The sequence below is a fragment of the Hemitrygon akajei genome, chromosome 31, assembly GCF_048418815.1.
Source record: "Hemitrygon akajei chromosome 31, sHemAka1.3, whole genome shotgun sequence".
NCBI lineage: Eukaryota > Metazoa > Chordata > Chondrichthyes > Myliobatiformes > Dasyatidae > Hemitrygon > Hemitrygon akajei.
Window position 1 is genome coordinate 14,371,713 of NC_133154.1, and position 19,742 is coordinate 14,391,454.

At 42.6% G+C, this 19,742-nt stretch overlaps 1 protein-coding gene across 5 annotated transcripts in view; it reads left to right on the plus strand.

Moving 5' to 3' along the window:
• The window catches only part of l3mbtl2 (L3MBTL histone methyl-lysine binding protein 2), a 149,259-nt gene that overhangs the window by 58,799 nt on the left and 70,718 nt on the right, over window positions 1–19,742 (plus strand). For all 5 annotated transcript variants that reach the window (XR_012096907.1, XR_012096905.1, XR_012096906.1 and 2 more), the window contains exons 14-16: window positions 1,438–1,672; window positions 10,852–10,920; window positions 16,320–16,412. Coding sequence is in view for 1 of the 5 variants with exons in the window: in XM_073034054.1 (XP_072890155.1) it covers window positions 1,438–1,672; window positions 10,852–10,920; window positions 16,320–16,412 (397 nt within the window). In the remaining 4 variants the exon portion in view is untranslated. The remainder of the gene's footprint in view (window positions 1–1,437; window positions 1,673–10,851; window positions 10,921–16,319; window positions 16,413–19,742) is intronic.

Sequence of the window (19,742 nt, forward strand, 5' to 3'; positions counted from 1 at the left end):
CTGAGCCTATTGTCTTGTTTATTGATTATTGTACTGCCCTGCACTGTTTTGTGCACTTGATGTAGTCCTGTGCAGGTCTGTAGTCCTTTCACAATATGTTTCTCATCATCATCATCATACTTACGTGCCGTGTTGTATGACGTGGGTGATTATGGCCTTTCACCATGATTGTTTCTGGCAAATTTTCCCACAGAAGTGGTTTGCCATTGCCTTCTTCTGGGAAGTGTCTTTACAAGATGGGTGGCCCCAGCCAATATCAATACTTTTCAGGGATTGTCTGCTTAGAGTCAATGGTCGCAAAACCAGGACTTGTGATGTGCGCTAGCTGCTCATACGTCCATCCACCACCTGCTCCCTTGGCTTCACGTGACCCCGTCAGGTTGCTAAGCAGGTGCTACACCTTGCCCAAGGCTGATCTTCAGGCTAGCAGAGAGAAGGAGCACCTTACACCTCCTTTGCTGGAGACAGATCTCCACTCCACCTCCCAATGTTTTGATATACATGTGGCAAATAAAGCTAATCTTCAATCTCTTTTGACTTTGCACATTGTCAGGTAGCTGTGTTTGGCCTACAGCACAGCTAGTTGTGGAGCATAGCTGTTTTGTACTATAGGTTGCTGGATCCAGTATTTTTGATACCTTATAGAGTGAATTAAAGTTGCTAAAGACTGGCTTCTGTGATGGAGGAAATCACGGTAGAGCAGATAAGAATCATCTTTTCAGTCATTCGGGTTGAATGTGTTTGAGTGAATCAGCCTCTTTTGCACACACATTCTGGGGTTGGGATGTACTTGGAGCCAAGACCTTCCACTGGCTGTCCTCCACTGCTGACGACTGGATGTGGTAGGACTGCAAAGCTTTAGGTCTGATCTTTTGGTTATGCCATCACTTGGCTCTGCCTCAATGGTTCAAAGTTCAGTTTAATGTCAGAGAATGTATACAGTAATCCTTACTCTTTCCAGATATCCATAAGAGAGGGGAAAACGTGCAAAGAATGAATGGCAGAAAAACATAAGAACCCCAAAGCCCTCCTCCCTCACCTCTCACCCTCCACCCCACTTGTTCATTATCAGAACCCCACCCCTGCCCCCACCATCCACTATGCAAGCAATATCAAGCCCCCAAAGACCATGATCTATCTTCCATCTAAAGCCACTGTTCATCTCAAAACCTCGGCATCTCAACAGGCCCCCTCTCTCGCTAACAAGGGGGAGAGAGGGATTTCACTGGGGTGTTTGCTTTTGTAAGCTAGATAATTAAGATTATTGAGAGCTGCAAGGAAATTTGGATTTAATACCATGGAAATTTGGTTTCTAGCACATGGAATGTCTAACTTGCAGACTTACAGTGCCAAAGGGAGCAACAATCATTAATGCTGTAATGATTTAAAGAATTAGAAGTCTGTGATGTAATCCTAATTATCCCCATTGTTTGTCAGGACATTCCGTATCATGGTTTTGAACCTGGAATGAAACTGGAGGCTGTTGATCTGATGGAGCCTCGCTTAATCTGTGTGGCCACCATCACGCGAGTGGTGAACCGCTTGTTGAGGATCCATTTCGATGGGTGGGATGACGAGTATGATCAGTGGGTAGACTGCGAATCACCTGATGTGTATCCAGTAGGCTGGTGTGAACTGACTGGTTACCAGCTCCAAGCACCTGTAGCACCAGGTAAGATTTTTTTTTTAAATGTCATTTTGTACTAGAGAAAGGAGGAATATATTTGGTTCTCACATTGGCGAGGGTTGAGGGTCACGAGATCTCAGGAATGATTTGGTTAGATTATAAAGAGCATTGATGGTTCTGGGCCTGACCTAGAAAGAGTGGACATGGAGAAGATGTTTCCTATGGAGGGGGAGTCTAGGACCAGAGGGCACAGTCTCAAAATATAAGGACATACCTTTAGAACAGAGATTATTTAGTCAGAAGCCTGTGGATACCAAGACATTCAGTATATTTAAAGCAGACGTTCATAGGTTCTTGGTAAGTAAGGGCAAAAAGGATTACAGGGAGAAGGCAAGAGAATGGGTTAAGAGGGACAATAGTTTGCCAATTTTGAATGTTGGAACAGAATCAATGGGCTGAATGGCCTAATTCTGCTCCTATGTTTTATGTCTTGTGTCTTATAAGTATTATTTTGTTACTCCCATAATACATCAGTAAATTAAGTGGTCTTACTCTTTGTGATTTTTATAAATGACCTAGATGAGGAAGTGGAGGGATGGGTTAGTAAGTTTGCTGATGACACAAAGGTTGGAGGTGTTGTGGATAGTATGGAGGGCTGTCAGAGGTTACAGCGGGATATTGATAAGATGCAAAACTGGGGTGAGAAGCGGCAGATGGAGTTCAACCCAGATAAGTGTGAAGTGGTTCATTTTGGTAGGTCAAATATGATGGCAGAATATAGTATTAATGGTGAGACTCCTGGCAGTGTGGAGGATCAGAGGCATCTTGGGATCCAAGTCCATAGGACACTCAAAGCAGCTGCGCAGGTTGACTCTGTGGTTAAGAAGGCGTACAGTGAATTGGCCTTGTCAATCGTGGAGTTGAATTTAGGAGCCGAGAGGTAATGTTGCAGCTATATAGGACCCTGTTCAGATCCCATTTGGAGTACTCTGCTCAGTTCTGGCCGCCTTACTACAGGAGGATGTGGAAGCCATAGAAAGGGTGCAGAGGAGATTTACAAGGATGTTGCCTGGATTGGGGAGCATGCCTTATGAGAATAGGTTGCGTGAACTCGGCCTTTTCTCCTTGGAGCGATGGAGGATGAGTGGTGACCTAATAGAGGTGTATAAGATGATGAGAGGCATAGATCGGTAGATAGTCAGAGGCTTTTTCCCAGGACTGAAATGGTTGCCACAAGAGGACACAGGTTTAAAGTGCTGGGGAGTAGGTACAGAGACATCAGGGGTAAGTTTTTTACTCAGAGAGTGGTGAATGCGTGGAATGGGCTGCCGGCAACAGTGGTGAAGGCGGATACGATAGGGTCTTTTAAGAGACTTTTAGATTGGTACATGGAGCTTAGAGAAATAGAGGGCTTTAGGTAAGCCTAGTAATTTCTAAGGTAGGGACATGTTCGGCACAACTTTGTGGGCCAAAGGGCCTGTATTGTGCTGTAGGTTTTCTATGTTTCAGCCTTCAGGGGCCCTTCCATAACTCTTTTAAGTTATTGAGTTGCATGTGGTTCACCCTCAGGCAGGGTCTCTGATCATTTCTGGTTGTGACTTAGTGGTATACTTGTTTGGGCGTTCAAACCTCACATTGGAGATTTGAGTGCGGAAATAGCTTGACATTCCACTGCAGAAGTGGAAGAGTGTTATATGGTCTCTCGTCTTGGAGAAGTGTTAAATTGAGACCCTGAATATCTTATAATGTGATTTTTTAAAAAAAAAACACCATAGTAGTGATTTGTAAAAGAGCAGGGTTAGATAATGGAAGGCAGTAGTTCTCACCAATGTCCAAGGGAAAAAAATTAATCTTAAATCAATCACAAACTTATCAGAATCAGGTTTATTATCATCGGCATGTGTCATGAAATTTGTTAACTTAGCAGCAGCAGTTCAATGAAATACATATTATAGAAGAAGAAATACATAAATAAACCAATTACAGTATATGCATATTGAATAGATTAAAAATTATGCAAAAACAGAAATAATCTATATTTAAAAAGTGAGGTACTGTTCACAGGATCAATGTCCATTTAGGAATTGGATGGCAGAGGGGAAGAAGCTGTTCCTGAATCGCTGAGTGTGTGCCTTTGGGCTTCTGTACCTCCTACCTGATGGTAACAATGAGAAAAGGGCACGCCTGGGTGCTGGGGGTCCTTAATAATGGACACTGCCTTTCTGAGACACCTTTCCTTGAAGATGCCCTGTGTACTTTGTAGGCTAGTACCCAAGATGGAGCCGACTAAATTTACAGCCCTCTGCAGCTTCTTTCAGTCCTGTGCAGTGCCCCCCCCCCCCCCCATACCAAACTTGATATCTCGGTATTGTTGCAAAAGAGATGTTGCATTGCTTCCATGAATATATCAATCCATGTTTTATGTGCAGCTATGCCTATAAATTGCCTTTAGAAGTCATTGTTCATAAAGAGCGCTACATAAACGTGTCTCATGTCATTCCCTGTGCTTCCTCCTGTGAGACCATCTCATTATTTAAGGATGTGGAGTCAGCCAGTGATGTCCAATTTGTGTGTTCATTATCAACTCTCACATAAAATTCTGCTCTCCATTGAATTCATCCCAGCCATCAGTACAGATTTAACCTGACAATTATTTCTCTTTTTGGCGTTGTGCTGTGATTAAACTCGCTGTTCTAATCCTCAAATGCTTCATTGCTTCCTCCAGCCCTTCCTTCACTGAGGCTGGTGTGTATTGTCATTGGCTAAAAGAATTTCTTTAGCTGGAGGGTGGTGTATCTGTGGAATCCACTGGTGCGGACGGCTGTGGGATCTTCCCAAGTCATTGGGTATATCTAAAGCAGAAGTTGATAGGTTCTTGATTAGTGAGGATGTCAAAGGTTTGCAGGGAGAAGGCAGGAGAATGGGGTTGAGGGGAATAATAAATCAGCCATGTAGAATGGCGGAGCAAACTCGATGAACAGAATAGCCTAATTCTGCTTCTATGACTTAAGGTTTTATGGTCATCATATACTGGAGGCTAACTGCCCTAAACAGACTCCTGCTTACAAACTTATTTTTCCCTACGGGCCCTGCTAACCTGCAACTGCTCCCAACCTGTCTTGTGTATTAAAAATCCATTCCCTTCTCAGCTGTTGGTTATCTTCATGTCTGCGAACCATTCTTCAGTTCTGCCTCCTACAGTCCAAGATGTTCCACTGCTTTGATTCTGGCCACTTGAGTTACTTAGCCCCTTTTGATCACTTGTGGGTAACTGAGCTTAACAAAGCCTTCATCATGTTCTTTGAAATAGTTTTGCTGAGAGTTTTAGACTTTACGACTGTCTTGAAAAATCTATAGCATGCGATGAGGCTTTTCTTCTTTCCCTCTGATGTCTACCAGTCCAGCTTGGTATCTGTATAAAAGTGACAGATTTGAAAGGCTACGTATCCAGTTTATCCCAAGTGATTGTACAAATTTTGATGGAATATGTCCTGCCCTCTTCTCCCACCTCAATGTATTCAGTGAATTTACTTCCATTGTACAGGCAGGGAATTTGTTCCACAGTTCCCTGTTCTCATGGAGGAAAGTCACCTCTGGACATCTAATCCAGATCTCCCTTTTAGAATCCTTGAAGTTTTGGCCTCTGTTGCTACGTTTCTCTTGTATCTGAAATGAACCATGTATGCAAGCATGATTCAACCCCCTTAAGATCTAAAAAACAAATTACCTCTTGAATCTCTACTTTATTTATGAAAACTTTTGTAAAGTTTGTGTAAGTTTAAGTTTTTGAAGAGTGAGATTTGAACCATATAAGCCAACTGTTGGCCTTTCTGAATCAGTGGACTTCTTTAGGAGAGAAATCATCTAGCAGTCACTTCTGACAAGTGCCTGCAAGTATCATTCTGCTCATCCTGGAAATGGAATGGGTGTTAGTGTGCAGTTTAGCTAAAAGCTAAAGAGAATGGCTTCAGGTTAATAATATTCTTTTGATGAAGCTTTAGTCTTGCAGGATACTGATATAGCTCTTCATTGAATGCAGATCTGACTGTAACCAGCGTAGACACCCAGTGTAGAGATGCCATTTTAATGGTGCCTCTTGCCAGCCAGGGTAAATATGGGAGGTTTAGTGTAGGACTAAATAGTCTTGCTGGGGAGAGAACGCCAGCCAATACAGGATATATTTAAACTAGGGAGCAGCCATAAATCTGTAAGTATTCAAAGTAATTAATCTGAATGTTTTTTCAAGCAAAATGTTGGACAGCTGAGTCTTATCTGCAGTAATTCCACTGCCTAATGAGAACCCCGTGGGGGGTGGGGGGGGGGGAAGAGGTTGGTTTCATGTGTCCTGCATAACTGTGCAACTGTGCCAGGTGTATCTCCAGTTGTTCAAATCAGAGTTCAGGGTTTTGGAAATCCGGTAGCATCTTAAGTTACAGCAAGGCAGAAAGCTTCTGGAGCATGTTCAATAGGGGAGGTGATGGGGGTGCAATCATGAAAATGGTCTCCGTTCAAAAAGGGAGTGTGATGGCAAACCTCTGAAGTGAAATGTAGCAAAGCTGCTCTGCAAGGGGGAGCAGAGAAATCCTGCAGCTCATGTCAACAGAACTCTCGAGGTAGCAAGCCCGGTGGCTAAGAAACCATCAGGGTAAAGTACAGACTATGCCACAGGAAGGTGGATGTACTGGTCATCACAAATTAGCACAGCTAGTATACCTGTTTGCTCACAGCCCCAGTTACTTGGATTTAATCCTGACCTTGGGTGCTCTCTGTGTGTATTTCCCCTGGAACTTTGTGGGTTTCCTCCAGAGGTCCATGTGTTGAAAGGTTCATTGGCCACTGTGAAATTGCCTCTGGTGTGCGAGTGGTCCAATCTAGGGGGCAGGGTGGAGGATTGATGGGAGTTAGGGGAGGAATAACATGGGACGAGGGGTAAGTGGACTGGGTGGCCACAGGACCTGTTTCTGTGCTGTTTTAGTCCAATGGAGGAATGTAATAGTACAGGAGAGGGTGTAAAGCATGTTCCAAAACTGGAGAACTGTAGTTAAGGGAAAAGATCAGCTATGCTGAGCATATTTACTTTGGAACAGAGGAGTAGAAGAGGAGCTTTAAGTAAGATTTGTAAAATTATTTCACTTGGAGAGCATGAGAGACATAGATTTGTAGATTGTTGTTAGGAGTAGAGTTGAAGGTTGGGGGGGGGGGGGGGAGGAGCAAGATTATCCAACAAGAACTAGCGTCCTGAATCAAAGGCAGAATCCCTTGTTGTATTTACAGAAGATATGGATGAGCTCTTAAAATGTCATGACATCCAAAGCCAATAAGCAGAATTCCTACAATCAATCTAACCCTTCCCTCCAATTTTCTGTCATCATGTGTCTATCTAAGACAGGGATTCCCAACCTTTTTTTTATGCCATAGACCAACACCATTAAGCAAAGTGTCTGTGGACCACAGGTTGAGAACCCCTCAACTCTTAAATGCCCCTAATGAATCTGCCTCCACCACTGCCCCTGGCCATCCAAATGATCTATGCCTCTTGTCATCTTATACGACTCCTTCATTCCAAAGAGAAAAGCCCTAACATCTCAAACTATTTTCATAACACATGTCCTCTACTACAGGCAGAATCCTGTAAAGCTGCTCTATACCTTCTCTACAGCTTCCAAGTTCAGATTGTTTCTGTCAGACAGAGTAGGGAAGAGCTGGAGATATGAAGGTGTAATTGTTTTCATTGACTGATTTAAGGATAAACTAAACAAATGAATGGAAATAACTGGAAACATCGACCAAAATACAGATATGCAAAGTGGCCTAATTCAATGTCTCTTTTGATAATATTGATCAGTATTGACATCTCTAATATTGATTGGCTCCTCCTTAATGTACGAGATTTAGATGGGGCAGAATTTGTTAAATGTGTCCAGGAATGTTTCCTGACACTATATATGAAGAAGCCAACTGGAGGAGAGGCCATACTGGACCTAGTACTAGGCAGTGAGCCTGATCAGGTGGCAGCTTTCTCAGTGGATGAGCATAGCATCCTTAAACCTTTAGCATAGCCTTGCACAAGGATAAGAGTAGATGGTATGGGAAGGTATTTAACTGGGGGATGGCGTGTTATGATGCTATTAGGCAGGAACTTGGGTCTATAAATTGGAAGCAGATGTTCTTGGGAAAATGTGGAGGTTGTTTAAGGAGCACTTGCATAGGGTTCTGGATAAGTTTGAGGCAGGGAAATGTTAATTTAACAAGAGAGGTGAAACATTTAATCAAGAGGACGTAGGAAGCATACTTAAGATTTAGGATAAACAGGAGATGATTTGCACCTGAACTGGAGGACTAATATCCTAGTGGGAAGGTTTGCTAGTGCTACACAGTAAGGTTTAAACTAGAGTTGCAGCAGAATGGAAACCAGAGTGCTAGAAAAGTTAGTGGAGAGGTTGCGGAGATGGATGTTGTTAAGACCTCAGACAAAGTCAGGGATCAAAAGGTTGAGCATGGTGCGATTAGTGTCCTGAGCTGTGTATATTTCTAATGAAGGGTCTCAACCCAAAATGTTACAGTTAATTCCTTACCTTAGATGAGGCCTGACCTGCTGAGTTCCTCCAGCAGTTTGTATGTGTTGCTAAGGTTTAGGAAGCAGATTGGATAAGCTTTTGAGAGTTATAAGGTAACCAAATAGCTTAAGAATGGTGTTAGAGCTAGAAGGGGACGTGAGAAGGCTTTGGCAAGTAGAGGTAAAAGAGGAAACATACCTGCTATTGGAAGAGATAGGGGATGTCATTAATGAATACTTTGCCTCAGTGTTCACCAGTGAGAGGGACCTTGTTGAATGTGAGGTCAGCAGAGAACAGGCTAATGTGCTGGAACATGTCAAAATTAAGATTAATCAATCAAGGCTGTGTTGGAGCTTCTGAAAAACAGTAGGATAGGTTCTTGTCTGGGGCAGGATGGGATATACTCCAGGTTACCGCGAGAAGCAAGGAAAGATATTGCTATGTCTTTGATTATCTGTCTGTCCTCATTGGCAACAGGAGTAAAAATTAGAAGCTTGGAGGATGGCAAATGTTATTCCTTTGTTCAAGTACAGTAATTAAAGTAATCCTGGGAATTATAAACCAGTAGTCTTATATCAGTGCTGGGCAAACTGGGCATTTGGAGATGCATAGTCTGATTAGGGGTGGTCAGCCTGGCTTTGTGACAGGCATGGCTTCGGTTTGCTCACAGAAGCCAGAGGATGGTAGTAGAAGGGATGTATTCTGACTGGAGGTTTGCAACTAGTTGTGTTTGACAGGGATATACTCTGGGACACTTTGTGATTTTTATCAATGACCTAGACATGGAAGTAGAATGGTGGGTTTGTAAGTTTGCAGATGACACCAAAAGTTGGTGGTGGTATGGATGGTGTGGAAGGTTGTTGTAGGTTACAATGCAGCATTGGCAGTTTGCAGAGCTGGGCTGAGAAGCAGCAGATAGAGTTCAATCCAGAAAAGTGTGAAGTGATACACTTTTTGGAAGGTCAAACTTGAAGACAGTACAGGTTCATTGCAGGTTCTGAGCAGTGTGGAAGAACAGAGAGATCTTGGGGTCCATGTCCGTAGATCCCTAAAGGTTGCCAAGTAAGTTGTTAGGGTAGTTATGAAGACATTGGTATGTTGGCCTTTGTTAGTCAGGGGTACAAGAACGGTGAGGTAATGTTGTAGCAGTATAAAACTCCAGTAAGACCACACTCCAGAAACCTATATCATGAATGTTGTTACAGTGCAAGTCCTCAAATTTATATTATGTTTAAGTAAAATAGTGTTAAAGAAAAATAATGCAGTAGTGTTCATGAATTCATGGATCTTTCGTGTATCTGATGGTTGATGGGAAGGTGCTGTTCTTGAAACATTGAGTGTGCGCCTTCAGGCTCCTGTCCTCTCCCTCCTGATGAAAGTAATAAGAGGGGATGTCCTGGAACATCTTGGAATACTTGGAATATTATGTGCCATTCTGGTTGCCTCATAAGATGAATGTGGAAGATTTAGAAAGATTGCAGAGGAGGTTTACTAGAATGCTGTCTGGACTTGAGAGTGTGTATAAGGACAGGTTGAGCAAGCTAGGAATTTTTTCTTTGGAGTGAAGAAGGATGAGAGGTGATTTGATAGAGGTGCATAAGATGATAAAAGGCGGAGTAGATAGCCAGTGCCTTTCTTCCAGGGTGGCAATGGCTAATGCAAGAGAACCTACTTTCAGGCGATTGGAGGAAAGTATTCAGGGGACGTCAGAGGTCGCTCTTTTTTAACACAAGTGGTAAGTTCATGGAATGCACTGCTGGGAGTAGTGGTAGAGGTAGATACATTCGGGACATTAATGAGGCTCTTAGATGGGCACATAGATGAAAGAAAAATGGAGGGCTATGTTGGAGAAAAAGGTTAGATTGATCTTGGAGTAGGTTAAAAGATCCGCACAACATTATGGGCTGAAGTTCCTGTACTGTGCTGTACTGTTCTGTGATAAATCAGATAATGCAGAAACCTGCAGGCAGGGTACACTCCATCTACTGCCGTCCACTGCCTTCTGTGAGCAAGCCATTTCTAAATCCACACAGCCAAAGCCATGCTGACTAGTCCATATCAGACTTATCATCTCTGAATACTCTGAAATAAAAGCACAAAATGTTGGGGTTTCACAAACAGTACAGGCATCGTTCATAGGGAAACGAAGTTAGGCCTCTGATCAAGAGTCAACAGCCTAAATTGTTAACTCTTTCTCTGTTCGCAGTTGCTGCCTAATCTGACTATCACCAACATTTTCTTTTAGTGTAAGCAAAAATGTCCGTTAACTGTGAATCTATTCAAGGTAGATAATTTAGAACAGTTTTTTTAGCCAGAGGGTGATAAATCTATGGAATTCATTGCCACAGACAGCAGTAGATGCCAAGTCAATGGGTATATTTAAAGCCGAGGTTGGAAGATACTTGATTAGTAAGGGCATCAAAGGTTATGAGAAGGTCGGAGAATGGGTTGAGGGAAAATAAATCAGTCATGATTGAAATGATTGAATGGTGGAGCAGAGTTGATGGGCTGAATGGCCTGATTCTGTTAATGTTACTTTGTAACTGGTTGCCGTCAGCCAACGGAGAAATTGGGGATATCAACCTGTGCCCCAGGTAGATATGTCGTGTAACTCCAGCTTTTTCTTTGACCTGTATTTAAGATTTCTTTCCCTCGCTTTGTACGTAGCTCCTGAACAACCGGTGACTAAGTGGAAAGAAACCAACAAGACAAAGAAGAAGACTTACAAGAGAAGAAGTAAGTCCTGTCACTGAACCTCTTTCAAAATGAGAGCAAAGTTCTGAGCTTGTTTGAGTCAGAGTTGCCCAGAAATATGAATCTCTATTCCCAACCAATGGTGATGTAATGGCTTCCATTTCCTGTATCTTATATCATTTACAAATGCTAAATTGTTCACATGATGAACCATTAAGCATCCAACTCTCGGTGCTAGGAACTTCCACAAACTCCCACGGTCCCTGATGATGCTGCGATTTCAGTCTCTGAGGCCGACGTGAGAGCATCCTTCAGGAGGGTGCGTCTGACCCTAAGTACCTTCCCAGGTACTTAGGACCTGTGCTGATCAACTGGCTGGAGTGTTCACCAATATCTTTAATCTCTCACTTTGGCAGTCTTAGGCACCCACTCGCATCAAGCAAGTTTCAGTTATAACTGGTGCCCAAGGAAGTGGAAATCTTCCTCAATGTCTATCGTCTATTAGCACTTAGATCCACAGTGATGAAGTGCTCTGGCAGGTTGGTGATCAAACGTATTGACCTCTGTCTCAGAAGCGACTCCAATTTGCCTACTATCACAACAGGCCAACAGCGGATGCCTTTCATTGACTCTTCACTCAAAAATGGAACATCTGGACAGTGAAGATGCATATATCAGGATGCTCTGCATTGACAACAGCTTGGTATTCAATACTGTCAACCCCCTCAACACTAATCAATAAGCTTCAAGACCTTGGCCTCCGTACCTCCTTGTGCAATAAGATCCTCAATTTCCTCACTTGCAGACCCCAGTCAGTTTAGATTGACATTATCTCCTCCACAATCTCCATCAGCACAGGTGTGCCACTAGGCTGTGTGCTTAACCCCCTGCTCCACTATATACTTGTGACTGTGAGGCTAAGCACAGATCCAATGCTATATTTAAGGTTGCTGACACTACCACTGCCGTTGGCCGAATCCGAGGTGATGATGAATCAGCATGTGGGGGGAAGATTGAAAATCTGGCTGAGTGGTGCCACAACCACAACTTCTCACTCGACGTCAGCGAGACCAAGGAGCTGATTACTGACTTCAGAAGGAGGAAACCAGAGGTCCATGAGCCAGAGCTCACTGGGAGACCTGACATGGAGAGGGTCAGCAACTTTAAATTCCTCAGTGTTGATCATTTCAGCTGATGTTATGGGTCCAGCACATAAGTGCCATTATGAAGAAGGTTCAGCAGCACCTCTACTTTTTTTTTTAAGAAGTTTGCAAAGATTCAGCGTGTCATCTGAAACTTAGACAAACTTCCGTAGATATGCTGTGGAGAATATATTGACTGATTGCTTCAAGGCCCGTCATGGAAACATCAATGTCCTTGAATGAGAAAGCCTATGTAAAGTGGATGCAGCCCAGTCCATTATGAGTGAAGCCCTTCCCACCACTGAGCACATCTACAGGGAGCATGAAAGTAGCATCCATCATCAAGTACCCCCACCTTCCAGGGTCACATTTGGTGACGTATATGGACTTTGATATTAAATTTACTTTGAATTTAGATTGCTTAGGTTTGTTTCATTTACATCTAATCAAATCCCCTATTAAAATGGTTACCCCCTTTACTTACCGTTTTGAGCAAAATCCTTTAGCGTTTTCATTCCTGTTATTCATTTCCCATTTTAATTACTTCCTGAGCTGTCCAAATACTGACTCTTTAACAAATATGGGAGAATAATACTCTTAATTATTAGCTTGTGTATTTTCAAATAATACTTGTAATTGGAATGTGTAATGCAAGATCTTTTACAATAGTCTGGGTTCTTTAATTAGCTGCTAACTGATGTCATTTGCTGCTGATTTTTGTGGTGTAATGTTCTCGGTTGCTTTTCCTTTCTCAACATCGAGTGCTGTCGGATTGGTTTCCTGTGTCTAGGAAGGGTGAGGTCATCAAGCTAGCTGAGCAGCCAATCAGGTTAAAGATTTCTCTCAGTCATTTAAATCAAGAAGTTCAAAAAGCGGAGCCTCAACGACTTTTACTGAGCCAGAAATAATGTTTGTGATTAGGGTAGGAAATAAGTTTTTTAAAAAAGCCATTAAAAGTTTCAAAATGCATTTGAAAGTATTGAAATTTACAAATTTTTTTGTGGAGACAATGTTGGCGTAGTGTGTTATTGTAAACTCACCTACACCTTGTACAAAAAGGCAAAATATTTTCTGAGCATTTTATGAGAATAGCTTGTAATTATCCATAAAAGAAAAAGTAACTTAAGTTCATTATCAATAGGATGATATCCTAACATTGCACCTTTGACCCTCTTGAGCTTATTTCATTTACTGCTTTTTTTTTGGTACCCCTGACCATGGATTAAGTTTCCAGTCCTACCGTTGTTTCTGAAGACTATACTGGAGAACTGCAAAATGGTACATCTTGTAGAGGGGTAAATCATAAGCACAAGAGATTCTGCAGAAGCTGGAAATCATGAGCAGCATGCACAAAATGCTGGGGAACTTGAGTGATGCAGGCAGCATCCGGGTCGGGGAGTAAGCAGTTGACCTTTCGGGCTGAGACTCTTCATCAGGACTCATCAAGCAAGCAGTCAAATTGTCGACTCTTTACTCCCCTCTGCAGATACTCCCTTGCTTGCTGAAGATGTACTTAGTAGTGGGGAGGGTTCAAATTCCATTTCAGTTGTCAACCATACATGAATCCCCATGAATACAGCCAAACGAAACAGTGTTCTTCCAGAGCCAAGGTGTAAAACACAGTACCAACAGTCGTACACAGCACACGGCACATATAGCATATACAGGACAGCAGTGAATATCCAGGTAGACAAAAGTAATATAGTCGAAGTCCCTGAGTGTCATGTCTTGTAAATTGGTGGTGCAATGGTGTTGTCGGCAACAACAAGCCCTCAGCAGTCTGCAGATGAACAAATGCATGCGCACAATCCAGTTTGTTTTCCACCGAATGAACTCTGGAAGGGCTGACACGAAGAAATCTGCAGATACTGGAAATTCAAACAACAACACACACAAAATGCTGGTAGAACACAGCAGGCCAGGCAGCATCAATAGGGAGAAGCGCTGTCAACGTTTCGGGCCGAGACCCTTCATCAGGAGGCTGGATGCCTCCAGTGCCTTTCTTCCCTGGGTGGCTGCAGCAGGCAAGCCCGCATTCCCGTGAAGCATCTGCCTGAGTCTGGATCTCTCTGTAGCCTCCTGCGGTCTTGTGCATTGGAGGTTTCATACCAGCTGTGATGCAACCGTACATCTCTTCACTGTACATCTATAGAAATTCTGTGAGAGCCTTTGTTGACATAACCAAATCACCTCAAACTCCTAATAAAGTAGAGCTGTTGGCATGCAGACTTCATCAATATGTTGGGCCCAGTATAGATCCTGAGATTTTTCGGTCCAGGAACATGAAGCTGTTCACTCTTCCCCTTTCTGAAGTCTACTATCAGTTCCGTGATCATTGACGTGAGATTGTTGTGACAACACTTGACCAGGCAATCTATCTCGTTCCTGCAAGCCTCCTCACTGACAACAGAGATTCTACCGTCAACAGTGGTGTCATTGGTGAACTTCTAAGTGGTGTTTGAGCAATGATTAGCCACACCATCATGACTAGAGAAAGTAGAGCAGTAGGCTGTGCACACATCCTTGAGGTGTGCCTGTGGTGTGATGGTCAGTGAGGAAGAGATGTCATTGATCTGCACTGTGTTGGCCAGAAAGAATGACAATCTTCAAATCAGTGAATTGAAATGAATCAAGGACAATAGAAGCAGTCTTTGTTCTTGCCGTGTGCTTGGGGGATGGAGGCTGCCATTTTGTGAAGATGGCAGCCCCTATTCTTCATTTTGTGAGCTTGACATGCTGGGCTTGATTAGTGTTTTAAAGAAGACACAAAGACTCTTCAGGTAATCTGCTGGACTGGAGGTCATTTCCAAATAAGGAGTTACTTGTGAGGTGTTCTTTGGTTGGCTATAACATGCAGGATTGTGAATGCCTGAGGTGATTCGAGCTCATTGCTGACTGAGAACAAAGAGCCATGAGTCAGCAACTGTCCCTTGATGGGGAGAGGACAATAGATGGATGCAGGCTTGAACCAGAGCCAATGACCAGGTGTTAAAGGCCAGACACATGACCTGCGGCCAATGACATGGGAATGCGACATTTGAATTGATAAGAAATGGATATAAAAGTGGATGCTTTGTGGGTGCTGGTGGCGGTAACTTTGAAGAATAACCATTGCAGATACAAGCGAGAAGAACCCTGCGTGAAGCACGTGGAGAGTGAATCAGGATCACGAGGAACAAGGAACGCCTGGCGAGCATAAATTCCTCTGCCCGGGTAATACCGTTGCTACTCTTTGACTATCCAGGAGAGTCAGGGATACTTAGCAGGTGTGCGCACAAGGTATTTAGTGTATGAATTCACGTACTTGTTAGTTTGAACAATAAAGGTAATTGTCAGTAAATACAGATCTCTCTGTGCCTCACTCAGAATCGTTGGAAGAGGTAGAAGCGGTATCTCTCTCTCTTTTCCAACACCTGACTGTCGTCTTCCTATAAGAATGTAAAGGATCCAGTATGTAGAGGCTAAAGTGCCTTTGTCCACCTCAGTTATTGCTGGACATGTTTTTTTTTTGTGACTCATGCACTAGATATTCTCAGCCTGCCAGGCAACATCTGTGCAAGGAGAAATAAATGTTTCACATCAAAGAGCGGGAAGGAGATTTAGAAGTAAGTTAAGTTGCAGAGAGATTGGGAGAGGGATGACAGGACAAAGAGGAAATCTCGACTAGAACGCAGCCAGAATTGCTGTGATGATGAGCAGTTGAAAGATTAGTGGCGGAAGTCACTAAAGAATGGAAATGTGGGTCAGAGATTTCAGAAGCATCACTGCAGTCAGACAGTCTTAATAATGAACTATTCATGTTGTGACCTCACAGATAGATGAGCTTCATCAGAACATGAACAATTTTGATGAATTCAAAGAAAACAAAATGCTTGAAATTGTTGAATTTCAATATCAATTGATTGATTAGAAGAACGATTGTACTAATTCCATGTATGTATCTTGATGTAATCTTCTCTGTGTATAGAGACAGTGATAGCATGTCACTGGGACAGAAGTGATCTCCAGTTTCAAAGTGGTTCACAGATACTTTTCGACAGAAAACTGCTTTTCAGTAAAATGGCAATGTATTTACTAATGGGATTGCAAAGATGAGCTCCTTGAACTCCAGATGGAGCGGAGAATTTGAGAAATTGCCGTCTGGTGAATGTGAAGTGTGGGGTTTACACTGGAAAGGTGGGTTAACTGGATTGTATAAAGTAAAACACCTTTGCCATGGTGTAAGATGCACTTATAAAATGGTGGGGGGTGGCATTGGGAAGTGGATATACCTTTAACTAGCCCATTTAATCTTTTCAGGGAAGAAGGTGCTGCTGATGAACCGTAGAATGAAGGGCAAAGCAGGAGCATTATCCAAAATGAAAGCAAAGGAAGAGCCAGCTGATGATAAAAGTAAGAAAAATCAAGTCTTCTGATAGTTAAAACAGCTGGAAGCACCCAACAGGTTAGTCAGCATCCAAAAGGGAAAATACTACAGGGAGCTTTTTCATTGTGGCCACGTTAAATGGCTCAAATGTCAAATGGTACTTGTTTGAGAAGACTTTCTGTAATACTGTAACAAATCCCTGTTAAAGGTCATTTTATATAATTATTTGGAGGATATGAGGAGCAGAAGTAGGCACATATCTCTCAAGCAAGCTCCCTCAATTAGTAAGATTAATTGATTTGATGGTAACTACAATTCCATATTCCTGTCTGCAAGGGTACTTCTCACCACTTCTCAAGAATCTATCTGCACCTACCTTAAAATCTTGAAGCATGTGCTTCCATTGCTCTTTGTGGAAGGGAATTCCAAAGACTCACTTGTTTCATCCTCCTGGTGACCTCTTATTTTTAAGCAGTGGCTCTCAGTTACAAGCCAAACATTCTCTCTGCACTTACCTTGTGTAAGCCCTTCAGGATCCTGTATGTTTCAATCAAACCTCCCTCTCACTCTTCCAGCTGCAGAGGATACAAGCCTAGACTATCTAATCTTAAAAAATGAACCATTCATTGCAGGTCTAGTAAGCCTTCTCTGAACAGTTTGCCATGCATGACTATGTGTCTTTAAACACACCAGTGCTGTACACAGTGGACCAGATGAGATCTCATCAGTACCCTACCCGCCATCACTGAAATACAGTCTCCCTAGTTCTGGACAATAGGGTCATTGCATAGATCAGAAAGAAACAGAAAAGTGAGTTTAAAGTCTTAAAGACATCATTCCTGCTATTTACTAATATTAACAGAAAAGCTAGGTGCATTCTAGAACTCTATTTCACTCTCATCCCACATTATTAGTGAAGGGCCAAACGTTTATCAGGTTTTTTTTGTGTGAATTGTTCTTATGGTGATATTGTCAATATCACAAGTAACGGATTTTGTTCACTTTAGTATGTTGTGTGGAATCACAAGCATAAAGAAAGGCTCAGAGCATTATTTTTTGTCTCACTTTCAAGGACTCTTCGTCTCATGTTCTCAATATTTATTGCTTATTTATTATTTATTTTTGTATTTGCATGGTTCATCATCTTTTGCACACTAGTTGAATTCTCAAGTTGGTGTGATCCTTCACTGATTCTGTTATAGTTATTCTATTATGGATTTATTGAGTATGCCCGCAAGAAAATTACTGTCAGGGTTGTATATGTACTTTGATAATTTACTTTGAATTTTGATAGAAAAGAACTTTATAAATGGATGCAAGGATAATGCAGGTTAGACAGCAGCAGATTATTTGCAGTGAAGATCAAAAATGTGGGCGGCACTGATTAAAAGCTACAACATCCAGAGAGAACAGTTCTTCATGCAGAGTCTCAGATGCAGGATCCACGAGTGAGATAAAAAATTCTCTTTAGTGAAGAAGACTATATGAATAAAGATAAAGGATTTGGGGATATGTGGACATGTAAGAAAATGACGCACAGGAGCAGGCTATTCAGCCTCGAGGCTCTACTATTGTTCATGTAAAACACAACATCCTGTCGGATTACCCAATTGTCTTAACTCTTGTTATCATTCACCACTAGCACACAATGCCTGCTGTATATACCATATGCAAAGTACATTGCAGTTTCTTGCCAAGCTGTCCTGATAACAGTTCCAACCTCCACCCCCCCCCCCCCCCCCACCCATCTCTACCATTAAGAAGGACAGACAGGGCACTTGACGCATGACACCAGAACCACCACCTACTTCCACTCCTAGATGCACAGCATCTTGACCTGCAAATATATCTGTTCCTTCGTCACCACTGAGTGTAAATCCTGGAACTCCTCCACACCACAGGAGCACCTGAAAGGCTGCCTAGGTTCAAGGCAGCAACTCATTGCCCACGTCTCAATGCCACTTAAAAGTATGCAATAAGTTAAATCTGTTGACTATAAATAGATCTGAAAAATAAAAAGCTAGGTTCAGTTAATCATAATTTTTAAATTGTGCACTGAAGCAAAACTGAATGGCTTTTTGTTTTGGCAGAGGAAGAGTCTCATATTTCTATTTCCTCTTGTGTGAGCTTGTGCTTCCTGGTATCATTCTGAGTGGTTTGGGTCTAATATTAAGAGTGTGAGTGTGTGAGTGTGTGTGTGAGTGTGTGTCTTAGAAAGATAGATACTTTATTGACCCCAAAGGAAAGTACAGTAGCATTACAAGTTCACAGATATACAGCATTAGATAAGTAAGAAGAATAAATATAAATAAGTTATCTTAAACAGTCTAACGGGAGGGGGTCATCACTTCCCCAGCTTTAGGGTGACTCATTATAGAGCCTAATGGCCAAGGGTAAGAATGATCTCATAGTGCTCTTTAGAGCAGCGCAGTTGTTTTAGTCTATGACTGAAAGTGCTCCTCTGGTCAGCGAAGGTGGCATGCTGAGGGTGAGATACTTGCCTCATGCATCTCCTTTGAACTTGACCCCTCCTTAAATTCACGCCCTCTGGCAATAGACATTTTGACCCTGAATAAACCCTGTCTACTCCATCCTCTCAATCTTACAAGTTCTATCAGGTCTTCTGTCAACTTCCATTTACTGCAGAGAAAACAACCCAGGTTTGTCTAACCTCCTTTTCTCTAACACGGGGAGCATCCCGGTAAGCCTCTCCTGCACCGTCTCCAAGGCATAACACAAATGGAGTAAGTTGCTCCCTGCTCCATGTAGTACAGAGAAAGGGAATTACTACACAATCGTAGTATCTTCAAAAGGCAAAATCCACCCCAGCTGCTGTACAGGAGTATCACTGGGCAGCAAATCTAAGTGGAGATCTTAGGGCTGCGAATAAATGCTTGGTCAGGGACTTTTTTTTTAAAGCATCTCAAGAGAGCTGAAGAACATTAGGGACAGAACTTTGGTGGTTGGGGTTTGTTGGTTAGATGTCCAGTGCCAATCGCAAAGTGAGAGAAACAAAGTTTTCCAAGGTGCCATTTTTGGAGGTGTGTGGAACTCTGAGGCTTGAAGTGCTGAAAGGGGTTACGTTTTTCCCGAAGCTGCCTGCATATCTGTTCCTCGATATTGGGGCAACATGGTAGTGTAGTGGTTAGCAAAATGCTTTATAGTACCAGCGACCCGGGTTCAATCCCCGCCGCTCCCTGTAAGAATGCGTACATTCTCCGTGTGACCTTCGGGTGCTCCGGTTTCCTCCCACAATCCAAAGATGTCCAGGTTGATGGGTTATTTGGTCACTGTAAATTGTCCTGTGATTGGGCTCAAATTAACTTGGGGGACTGCTGGGCAGCACAGCTCGAAGG